This window comes from Tenebrio molitor, chromosome 2, assembly GCF_963966145.1.
Source record: "Tenebrio molitor chromosome 2, icTenMoli1.1, whole genome shotgun sequence".
NCBI lineage: Eukaryota > Metazoa > Arthropoda > Insecta > Coleoptera > Tenebrionidae > Tenebrio > Tenebrio molitor.
In genome coordinates, this window is record NC_091047.1 from 3,720,950 (window position 1) to 3,733,115 (window position 12,166).

General features: G+C 35.3%; 3 protein-coding genes across 4 annotated transcripts in view; 1 reads left to right on the forward strand and 2 right to left on the reverse strand.

The window, feature by feature from the left end:
• The window catches only part of LOC138124469 (cytochrome P450 4C1-like), a 72,625-nt gene that overhangs the window by 39,809 nt on the left and 20,650 nt on the right, over nt 1–12,166 (forward strand). The window lies entirely within an intron of this gene.
• On the reverse strand, nt 375–2,080 carry LOC138124473 (putative gustatory receptor 28b). The gene is made up of 3 exons (XM_069039512.1): nt 917–2,080; nt 715–867; nt 375–660 (listed from the first exon to the last, which is right to left on the reverse strand). Exons 1-3 carry the CDS (start codon nt 1,850–1,852, stop codon nt 580–582), a joined length of 1,170 nt encoding a protein of 389 aa, XP_068895613.1. The 5' UTR covers nt 1,853–2,080; the 3' UTR covers nt 375–579.
• On the reverse strand, nt 4,469–7,311 carry LOC138124884 (putative gustatory receptor 28b). Its single transcript, XM_069040064.1, has 5 exons — nt 7,302–7,311; nt 6,827–7,212; nt 6,627–6,779; nt 4,799–6,577; nt 4,469–4,749 (listed from the first exon to the last, which is right to left on the reverse strand). The coding sequence occupies exons 1-4, from the start codon at nt 7,309–7,311 to the stop codon at nt 6,479–6,481; spliced, it is 648 nt and encodes a 215-aa protein (XP_068896165.1). The 3' UTR covers nt 4,469–4,749; nt 4,799–6,478.

A 12,166-nucleotide genomic window follows, 5' to 3' on the forward strand; every position in this document is an offset into this window, starting at 1 on the left:
AAGATCCAGACTGTTTTATTCGCAAATAAGTGAATAATTTAACTAATCCAAGAGAAAGTTACAATGTTTCTTATTCAAAGACAAAATGACAGATATTGCGCCAGCAAACCGAATCGACCATAAAACTAATACCTGGAGAACTCCTGGCAGACACATAAGTTCGTTTTATTTCACTTCCTTAGAGTTCAACGTAAAACGAACAAAACTGTTTCTATGAAGCTAACACAAAACGTCATCACTAAACTCACTCCGAAGTCGTTGAATAAACGACGCACTTGGTAGATCATGAGGAAGATTATTAATTCCGTTATTATATTATTAATAAACATACACATTAAAAGTTATTCATAAGTATAGTATTTTGTATATCAAGGCCGCGAAATCATTCTTTAACGTACCGAGAGAAAAATTGTCGCCGAGGTCGCTTGCGGCCGAGGCTGGACAATCTCGAGGAAGTTAAACGAGTTCGCGGCCAAGGTGACGTTTACTTTAACGGTCGTCGTTAAAAGCAACGTCCCCGAATTTGGATTTCGCGGCTTGTTTTAGGTATGCGAATGAAACCATTGAAAATAGTGCCATTTAATGTCCCATGTATTGTTTACTGATAATTGCTGCCAGTTGTATTAATATAATTATGTAGGTAGTCACACCTCCGACAATCTGCAAACAATTATGTAGTTAATTTTCACTCGGACAGTCGTCAGATCATCTTACAGAAAACACCAAAGTGTAATTGATCGGAAAAAATCCAGCAGCGCTGAATTCGACTCGTTCGTTGGCGATTTGCAAAGAAAACATCTCAATTGCATCAATCATGTCGTGGTCTTCAGTGTCGATTTTGTGAATGAGTTCTCCGGATTTGTTGGCCTGAAGGTGAAAATCTCAATAAACTTTAAACAAGTCGTGACGTTACCACCTCCTCGATCGTCGAGTAGCACACGTCGCAGATGTAAAGTGTGTCGATGATTATATTTATGCATGGCAAAGCGGTGTACAAGATATGGGCCCAAAATATTTCAGGCGATTGAAGTTCAACAGTAATGAAGAATAAGCAAATCACAGTCATCATAAACCCAACACCGAACATCAGCAACAGAGGCAAGCCGAAGATGCGATTGAAGAGTTTGATCGATTTTGAGAGGAGATGGTGCAAGGCGCAAATTTTGATAAAGGAGGAAGACTTCTTTCGGACTATTCTCTGCGCACTAAGCGTGTTTATGCTGTGGAGGGTGAAGAAGTCGACCAGATTGCTGAGCTGTTTGTTCAGAATTACAAATCTAGCTTTCAGGATTAGAACTAGTTCGGTGACTTGAAAGCAGAATGCTGTGTTGAACAAGACCAAGACTGGTTCATATAGTTCGAAAAATCTGTCGATGGGAAGATTTTTCCATGGTGATAAATAACAACCACACACACCAAGTACCAAGAAACGAGAGTGGCGAACTACTAGTCTCAATAACATCTTGTTCTTGGTTTTTTGATAGTCGAGGATGATGCAGTTCGTCTGCAGGTTTATATCAAATTCCATTATCTTTTGCAAAAACTGTACCAATTTCTCTCGCTTCACCAAACAACACACGAAACAACACAACATGTAGACAAGATCAGCAATCATGGCCATTATGGTTGATGCTGTGAATATACTAGGTAGACCTACTATGTTTGGAACTACTCGGAGAGAGTAGATACTGAAAAGTAAATACAATACCAAGACTAGAAGAGTGTAAGAGAAGTTCCAACGCGAAGGGTGAAAATTTGTTTCGTCAAAGCCAAATGGCATCAATCCGAAAATTTGACTGTGGATCAAGACGATTCTGACTATGCTTACAAATTTTTGAGTGACTTTTTCCATCGTCAAGGAATTTTGGTGGTCTGTTTACGTTTCCGATTGTTAGACTAACGCGTTGTTGTAGAATTAGAGTTTTGACGAACAAACAACATGAATAATAAATTGGGACAAATTGGATACATTAACTGGAATTGACTTTCGTCTGGAATCAACAGTTTTGTCAACAGTGAAGATTATTGTGTGACAATGTTAAAAAAATTAGTAGCGCTCATCGGTCTTTGTGGTCAAGCCGAAAGAAAAGCAAATGATTACCAGTACTTTGAAATTTGATCACAACCTAGAATTTGACGCCAGGAAAAAATTTAGTATTGTCTACAAGTTGTATTTTATTTTCAATAAGTCTCAAATTAGGACATATAAGAATTTAGAAGAAATAGTATTCTCCGTACAGTTTACTCAGAGTTGCTGATAGTTGTATCAATATAATGATATAAGTGGTGACACCTCCAATGATCTAAAAATAATTAACATGCTCTCAAATCTAATAGATAGCAGCGCTGAATTCCATTTGATCGTTGGCAATTTGCAAGGAGAACATCTCTATGGCGTTACATTAATCAACTGTCAATTTCGTCAAGAATTAACACATAGAATAATTGTGAATTTGAACGTTTTGGAGATTAATTTGAGGAAAGAGAACTAAACAATTAGTGCTAGTCAGAATTCTGTGTTGAAAGTACAAATAATCTTTGCAAAACATTAAAACGGTTTTTGCATAAAAGCACTATCATTTTGGGTGCTTCTAGAATCTCCAACAAACCTACTGCTTCTAGATCTCTTTTGCGAAAGTTGCTGCTAATTGTATCAATATCACTATATACGTGGTGACACCTCCAATGATCTAAAAATAGTTGATTTACTCTTACATTTACCAAATCAGTGACTAAGTTACCGAAAATATCAAAGTGTAATTAATTGGAAAAAAACCAGCAGCACTGAACTCGACTTGATTGTTGGCAATTTGCAACGAAAACATCTCTATGGCGTCAATCATGTCGCGATCTTCAGTCTCGATCTTGTGAATAAGTTCGCCAGATTTGTTAGCCTAGGTGTAAAAAATTCAAGCCATTTATTAAACGGGATATCATATTACCTCTTCAACCGTCGAATAGCACACATCACAAACATTAAATAAGCAAATGGCACTATTTATGCATGGCAAAAGGGCGAACAGTAAATGCTTCCAATTCACTTCATTCGCTTGTATTTGGGCACTGGCGAAAAAAGAACCGTTCACAATCACAAAAAAATTGAGACCAAACATCAGCAACAAAGTCACGCCGAAGAAGTCGTTGAATAAGGTGATAGATTTTGACAACAGATGGTGCAAAATAGCAATTTTCATAAAATGTTGAAATTTCTGTCGGAGGATTTTCGTTGTATCAAGAGTATTTGCGTACTGAAGACTAAACTGTTGCACTAAGTTGTCGAGTTGTTTGTTGAGAATGACAAATCTGATTTTTAGCATTTGAACTAGTTCTGTTGTTAGAAAACAGAGCGCTCTGTTGAACAGGACCAGAATAAATCCATGCAGTACCAGAGATAGTCGTATTTTAATAAAATAAAAACTCCATGGAGAGAGATATTCTTCAGATACAGCATATACCACGAAAAAAATGTAAATTTTTAGTAGTCTGAATAACGTGTTTCTTCTATTTTCTTTGTAGTTGATGACTCGACAACTTTCTTGTAGGTTCACATCAAATTCGATTATATTACGCAAGAATTCTGTCAGTTTGTTGGATCTCAGCATACTGTAAATTATAGAGCCCGAGATGGACACTGCTTCACCAACAAGAGTTATCTTGATTGTCATGTTATGGAGAAAATGAAATTTTGGTAGCGCACACATTGAGTAAGCCACTGAGCTTAAATTTAGCACAATCAATAAAATATTATAGAAAGATTTCAGTTTAGAAATGTAGAAATTTCTTTTGTTGAAAGTGAGAGGCATCAGACCGAAAATTTGACTGTGGATTGAGATAATGTTGAAAATGTCCTTAAATTCGGAAAACACGTCCATCTTGATATGTTTTTGATGGTTATCAAATGCTTCTCTCTATTAGACTAATACCGTATTTCACAATTTCAAAGTTTTGGGTTGTAAGCACTATAAATAACAATTTGAAGTAATTGATTTGGTAAGTTCAATTTCATTTCGAACGGTTTGATAATACTAATGGATCTAAAAACACATTTTATGCGGTTGGATATAAAAAAAAGAAGAAAAATATCATATTGGAAATATAGGGGATCTTTACAAGATATTACAACAATTTAGCATAAAAGCACTACTGCTTTTTGATTGTTCTGACGTCAAGAAGAAACTACAACTAGGAACTAGAACTCAAGGCATTTGAAATATGTATTATATCAGCAACAATAGCCATCAGCCTTGTACAGGATTATCATAAATGTTTCTACACATTTTGGATGTGCCGCTAGTCTCGTAACAGGAGACAGACTAGTATCGCCAGTACTGGCGGTAGTTTTTACCGCCGGAAATCTGCCAACTGTCATGTCGGACTCGGAATGAATGTATATAAAGCGGCACACCTAAAATTAATTCCCCAGGCCCAGCCAACTACCACGCTGGAAACATTTGTATATAATACGACTGAAAATTCGTTTCGTTGAAGCTGAAAAGTGTTGCTACAAAAATTTGATCGTGAAGAAGTATTTTCAGAAACGATAATGAGAATGACTAATGAGGAAGTAATTGGTTGTAGTAGTTAGTTTAGATTTGAATCAATTAGTTAACAGTTGTTTAATTTGATAAGCTCTAAGCTTTTTAACATTTGACTAAACGACCAAAAGGGTTAATTTATTCCATACTCTTTGCTAAGACTAGCTGACACTTGTATCAGTATGATGATGTACGTAGCGACACCTCCGATGATCTAAAAATAATCAGTTTAGTCTTAAATCTAGGATAATGGATTAACTTACCGAAAACACCAAAGTGTAATTAATCGGAAAAAAACCAGCAGCAGTGAATTCCAACCGACTGTTGGTAATTTGCAAAGAAAACATCTCTATGGCGTCGATCATGTCGCGATCTTCAGTATCGATTTTGTGAATGAGTTCTCCCGATTTATTAGCCTAATCGTACAAATTTCAATCAATTATTAAACAAATCATCATATTACCTCTTCAACCGTCGAATAGCACACATCACACACCACAATTGAATAAATGATAAAATTTACAGCTGACAGAACGGTGAACCACGAATGTTTCCAATTCACTTCATTTGCTTGTAACTGAATAGTGACGTAAAAGAAGGTAATCACAATCGCAACAAAGTTAGCACCAAACATCATCAATAAAGTTAAACCGAAGACGTCGTTGAATAATCTGACCGACTTTGACAGGAGATGGTGCAGAGTACAAATTTTTGTGAAACGCAGAAATTTTTGTCGAACGATTACTCTCCTGTGAAGTGTATTTGTGCAACGAAGACTGAAATATTTAACCAAATGATTGAGTTGTTTGTTTAGAGTGGCAAATCTGATTTTCAGTATTAGAACTAGTTCAGTCACTAGATAGAACACGGCATTGTTAAACGCGTGCATAGCCAGTCCATATAACCGAAAAAATCTGTCAACGGGAAAATCCTTCCACAGGGATAGATTTTCGTGCCAGACACAATATACAATAAGAAATGTGTAAATTCCTAGTAATCTTAGTAACATTTTCCTTCTATCTTTTTGATAATTGATGACCATGCAGTTTTCTTGTAGTGTCACATCAAATTCAATTAAATTATTCAACAATTCGGTTCGTTTGTTGGATGTCAGTATGCTGCAAAGTAAAGTGCACGAAATGAATATCATTTGGCCAACGATAACCATCGTCATTGTCGTCGAGAATACATCGGAAAATTGTGGTACCACAACAGTTGAGTATCCACCCAAACCTAAATTCAACACTAAGAGAACAATGGTATAGAACAATTTCGGTGTGGAAATAATGAAATTTGCTTTGTTGAAAGAGAGAGGCATCAGCCCGAAAATTTGACTGTGGATTGAGAGAATTTTGGCAATGGACAAAAATTCGGAAAACGCGTTGACCATCGTTGTAGAATTATTGTGGTGGTTGTGAGAAGCTTCTATCAATTAGAGTAATACAATATTTCATGTTGTTAAAGTTATAGGTTCGTAAATAATAATTTTACTAAGTAATTGACTTGACAAATTATAAGTAAAGTTGTATTTCATTTAGAATGAAACGATTTGATAATACTAGTAGATCTAGAACAGCTTTTTAAGTGCAAAAAGATTATCACCAAAGAACTAAATGTTTTAACAGGTAGGAAGATTCAGAAATATGTGTTAGAACAACCAAGAAACTTCTTTGATCTTTGCGAGATCCTATAACAATTTTTGGTGATATCAAAAAATCACCAAAGAGAACTACTGATTTTGGTACTCTTGAGTTTGTGAAGTTTGGTACTCTTTACTGAAAGTTGCTACCAGTTGTACCAATATAATGCATAACATGCACTTGTAAATGACGTTGTAAATGGTTGATAATGAGAAAGTAACTGGTTGTAATAGTTGGTTTAGTTTTGAATAAGTTAGTTGACAGTTGTTTAATTTGATATGCTGTCAACTTTTTAACATTTGACTAGACGACCTCAAGGGTTAATTTATTCCATTCTGTTTTGCTAAGACTAGCTGATACTTGTATCAATATGATGATGTACGTAGTGACACCCCCGATGATCTAAAAATAATTAGTTTGGTCTTATATCAAGGATAACAGATTAACTTACCGAAAACAGCAAAGCGTAATTTATCGCAAAAAAACCAGCAGCGCTGAATTCTACTCGACTGTTGGTAATTTGCAAAGAAAACATTTCAATGGCGTCGATCATGTCGCAATCTTCAGTATCGATTTTGTGAATTAGTTCTCCCGATTTATTAGCCTAAGCGTACAAATTTCAATCGATTATTAAACAAATCATCATGTTACCTCTTCAACCGTCGAATAGCACACATCACACACCACAATTGAACAAATGACATAATTTATAGATGTCAGAATGGTGTACAACAAATAATTCCAATACACTTCATTAGATTGTAACTGAACAGTGACATAAAAAAATAAAATCACAATCGCAACAAAGTTAACACTAAACATCAGCAATAAAGTCACACCGAAGACCTCGTTGAATAGTCTGACCGACTTTGATAGGAGATGGTGAAGCGTACAAATTTTTGTGAAACAGATAAATTTTTCTCGAACGATTACTCTCCTGTGAAGTGTATTTGTGCAATGAAGACTGAAGTATTTAACCAAGTGATTGAGTTGTTTATTGAGAATGGCAAATCTGACTTTTAGTATTAAAACTAGTTCTGTAATTAGATAGTACAGAGCACCGTTAAACAATTGCAAAACCAATCCATACAAACGAAAAAGTATGTCAACGGGAACACTAGTCCACGGAGACACATTTTCGCGACAAATAAAATGTACACTAAAAAAAATATAAATTCCCAGCAGCCTCAGTAACATTTCCCTTTTCTCTTTTTGATAATTGATGACTGTGCAGTTTTTTTGTAGTATCACATCAAATTCAATTAAATTATGCAACAATTCTGTCAGTTTGTTGGATGTCAGTAGGCTGCAAAGTAAAGTGCCTGAAATGTATATCATTTGACTAACGAGAATTATCGTCATGGTCGTCGAGAATACGTTAGAAATTTGTGGTACCACAACTACTGAGTATCCACCCAAACCTAAATTCAACGCTAAGAGTACAATGGTATAGAACAATTTCGGTGGGGAAAGAATGAAACTTGTTCTGTTGAAAGAGAGAGGCATCAGACCGAAAATTTGACTGTGTTTCGAGAGAATTTTGGCACTGGGCAAAAATTCGGGAAACGCGTTGACCATCCTTGTAGAACTATTGTGATGGTTGTGAAACGCTTCTATCAATTAGAAATTAGACAATTAGAGTAATACAATATTTCGGGTTGTTAAAATAATAGGTTGTATACGTCGTAAATAATAATAATTTTACTAAGTAATTGACTTGACAAATTATAAGTAAAGTTGTATTCCATTTAGAATGAAAGGATTTGCTAATACTAATAGATCTAGAACTGCTTTTTAAGTCCAAAAAGATTATTACCTAAAGAAATGTTTTAACAGGTAGTAAGATTCAGAAATATGTGTTAGAACAACCAAGAAACTTCTTTGATCTTTGCGAGATCCTATAACAATTTTTGGTGATATCAAAAAATCACCAAAGAGAACTACTGATTTTGGTACTCTTGAGTTTGTGAAGTTTGGTACTCTTTACTGAAAGTTGCTACCAGTTGTACCAATATAATGCATAACATGCACTTGTAAACGACGTTGTAAATGGTTGATAATGAGAAAGTAACTGGTTGTAATAGTTGGTTTAGTTTTGAATAAGTTAGTTGACAGTTGTTTAATGTGATATGCTGTCAACTTTTTAACATTTGACTAGACGACCTCAAGGGTTAATTTATTCCATTCTGTTTTGCTAAGACTAGCTGATACTTGTATCAATATGATGATGTACGTAGTGACACCCCCGATGATCTAAAAATAATTAGTTTGGTCTTATATCAAGGATAACAGATTAACTTACCGAAAACAGCAAAGCGTAATTTATCGCAAAAAAACCAGCAGCGCTGAATTCTACTCGACTGTTGGTAATTTGCAAAGAAAACATTTCAATGGCGTCGATCATGTCGCAATCTTCAGTATCGATTTTGTGAATTAGTTCTCCCGATTTATTAGCCTAAGCGTACAAATTTCAATCGATTATTAAACAAATCATCATGTTACCTCTTCAACCGTCGAATAGCATACATCGCACACCACAATTGAACAAATGACATAATTTATAGATGACAGAATGGTGTACAAAAAATAATTCCAATTCACTTCATTCGCTTGTAACTGAACAGTGACGTAAAAAAAACAAATCACAATCACAACAAAGTTAAGACCAAACATCAGCAATAGAGTCGCACCGAAGACATCGTTGAATAATCTGACCGACTTTGATAGGAGATGATGCAGAGTACAAATTTTTGTAAAACGTAGAAATTTTTGTCGAACGATTACTCTCCTGTGAAGTGTATTTGTGCAACGAAGACTGAAGTATTTAACCAAGTGATTGAGCTGTTTGTTAAGAGTGGCAAATCTAATTTTCATTATTAAAACTAGTTCTGTCACTTGATAGTACAGAGCGCTGTTAAATAATTGCAAACCCAATCCATACAACCAAAAAAATGTGTCAACAGGAACATCCCTCCACGGGGACAGATTTTCTTGGCAGATAAAACGTACAATTAAAAATATGTAAATTCCTAGTAATCTTAGTAACATTTTCCTTTTCTCTTTTGGATAATTGATGACCGTGCAGTTTTTTTCTAGTGTCACATCAAATTCAATGAAATTATGCAATAATTCTGTCAGTTTGTTGGATGTCAGTAAACTGCAAACCAAAGTGCCTGAAACGTATATCATTTGGCCAAGGAGAGCCATCCTCATTGTCGTCGTGAATACGTTAGAAGTTTGTGATACCACAACAACTGAGTATCCACCCAAACCTAAATTCAACACTAAGAGTACAATGGTATAGAACAATTTCGGTGGGGAAAGAATGAAATTTGTTCTGTTGAAAGAGACAGGCATCAGACCGAAAATTTGACTGTGGATCGAGAGAATTTTGGCAATGGACAAAAATTCGGAAAACGCGTTGACCATCGTTGTAGAATTATTGTGATGGTTGTGAAACGCTTCTATCAATTAGAGTAATAACAATATTTCATGTTGTTAAAGTTATAGGTTCGTAAATAATAATTTTACTAAGTAATTGACTTAACAGAGTATAAGTAATAGTTATTTATTTAACGAGTGCCAAAAAAAGTCCAATTTACACAAGAATGAGTTGAATACAGCGTTTTTTTGTTCGACGACCCCCTTAAAGGCTCCAAATCGCTTAAAATCTTTAAAATTAACTTGACATTTCGTTTTGACAAGTTGTCACATTTATCAAAACCCGAGAAAATTCTCAAATTCTGACAGTGTCGAACAAAAAAATTGTATTTCATTTAGATTGAAACGATTTGATAATACTAGTAGATCTAGAACCGCTTTTTAAGTGCAAAAAGATTATCGTCTAAAGAACCAAATGTTTTAACAGGTAGTATAAGAGTCAGAAATTTGTGTTAGAACAGCAAAGAAACTTCTTTGATCTTTGGGAGATCTTATAACAATATCAAAAAATCACCAAAAAGAACTATTGATTTTGATAATCTTCACTGAAAGTTGCTGCCAGTTGTACCAATATAATGATGTACGTGGTGACACCTCCAATAACCTACAAACAGCTAATTTACTCTTTGATTTATCAATTGAGGACTACCTAACCGAAAACACTAAAGTGTAGTTTATCGGAAAAAACCCAGCAGCGCTGAATTCAACTCGATTGTTGGCGATTTGCAAAGAAAACATCTCTATTGCGAGAATCATGTCGCGATCTACCGTGTCGATTGTGTGAATGAGTTCTCCAGATTTGTTGGCCTGAATGTAAAAATTACAACTGACCACTAGAAAATCACAATTTTACCTCTTCGACGGTCGAGTAGCAAACTTGACACACGTAAAGTGCGTCGAAGACAAAATTCGCACTTGGTAAAAAAGTATAGAATAAACTCATCCAGTTTATTTTCTTCTGCTGCAACTCAACAGTGGAATAAAACGAGCTGATTACGGTGATTATAAAAGTGACACCGAACATCAGCAACAAACTCAAACCGAAGATGTTGTTGAAGAGCTTGGTTGACTTTGAGAGAAGATGGTGCAAGGAACAAATCTTGCCAAAAAAGAAAATCATTTTTTCGTTGTTGGCATCCCCACAAACTGTATTGACGCCATTTTTCTTAGAATATTTAGCCAAATTTTTCAGTTGTCGATTTAGAATGGCGAATCTTCTTTTTAATATCAAAACGAGTTCAGTGACTTGATAGCACATCGCTGAGTTAAGCAAAATCAAAGTTAGTCCAGATAGCTGAAAGAATTTGTTACGAGGTACGTCTGTCCATGGTGAAAGATAAAACGACAAGAAAAAGTGCGTTCCCAGATAGATATATCTTCCCACTAATTTCGATATCATTCTTTTCTTGCCCTTTTGATAGTCGACAATAACACATTTTGTCTGCAGAGTCACATCAAATTCGATTATTTTACGTAACAGTTTCATTAATTTGTTGCGTTTTACCAAACTGCAAAACAAAATGGTCGAGATATAAACTGCATCAGCAACATTAATCACTGTGATTGTTGTTATGTATTTGTTGGGTAAGAACGCTAATGTTGGTATCGCACAAACACAGTAACCAAACAAAATTAAATATGCCACCATCAACGACATGTTGTAAATCAGTTTTGGCCTCGACGAATGAAAATTCGTTTCGTTGAAGCCAAAAGGTGCTAGTCCAAAAATTTGGCTGTGATGTAGGAAAATTTTGGCCATGGTAAGAAATTTACGGTAGATGGGTTCCTTCATGGTAACAACTTGTTGAATGAGTTGGGTTATTAGAAAAATTAATGTCAAGCGTGAGCTTGTAAACACTAAATAATTGATGATGTGATGGTAATTGGTTGTAGTAGTCATTTAATTTGATACGGGTGTAGGTTTTTTGACTAAACTAACAAAAGAGTTAATTTCTTCCGGTCTGTTTGCCAAGAGTTGCTGACAGTTGTATCAGAATGACGATGTACGTTGTAACACCTTCCATGATCTAAAAATAACTAGCTTAGTCTTAAATCTACTGGATAGCGGGTCAAGTTGCCGAAAAGACCAAAGCGTAATTTATCGGAAAGAAACCAGCAGCGCTGAATTCCAGCTGACTGTTGGTAATTTGCAAGGAGAACATCTCCACAGCATCAATCATGTCGTGATCTTCTGTATCGATTTTGTGAATGAGTTCTCCCGATTTATTAGCCTAGGCGTACAATTTTCAATCGATTTATCAAACATGTTGTCGTTTTACCTCTTCAACAGTTGAATAGCACATATCACAAACGTAAAGTGAACAAATAACACCGTTCATAGCTGGCAGAAGACTAAACACCAGTTGTTCCCAATTCATTCCATCCACGTGGAGTAGAACAGTCGCGTTAAAAAAACCAATCACCATCACAACAAAAATAAGACCAAACATCAGCAATAGAGTCAATCCGAAAACGTCGTTGAATAGTCTGACTGACTTTGATAGGAGATGGTGCAAAGTGCAGATCTTGGTAAAATGTAGAAATGTTTCT

Bases quoted from the DNA above. Each gene is read 5' to 3' on its own strand.
- LOC138124473 (XM_069039512.1), bottom strand. From the start codon at position 1,852: ATGGAAAAAGTCACTCAAAAATTTGTAAGCATAGTCAGAATCGTCTTG. The intron at 868-916 runs GTGGTAACGTCA...TTTCACCTTCAG, and splicing joins GCTACTCGACGATCGAGGAG to GCCAACAAATCCGGAGAACT. The intron at 661-714 runs GTAAGATGATCT...AATTGTTTGCAG, and splicing joins ATTACACTTTGGTGTTTTCT to ATTGTCGGAGGTGTGACTAC.
- LOC138124884 (XM_069040064.1), bottom strand. The intron at 6,780-6,826 runs GTAACATGATGA...TTGTACGCTTAG, and splicing joins GCTATTCGACGGTTGAAGAG to GCTAATAAATCGGGAGAACT. The intron at 6,578-6,626 runs GTAAGTTAATCT...AATTATTTTTAG, and splicing joins ATTACGCTTTGCTGTTTTCG to ATCATCGGGGGTGTCACTAC.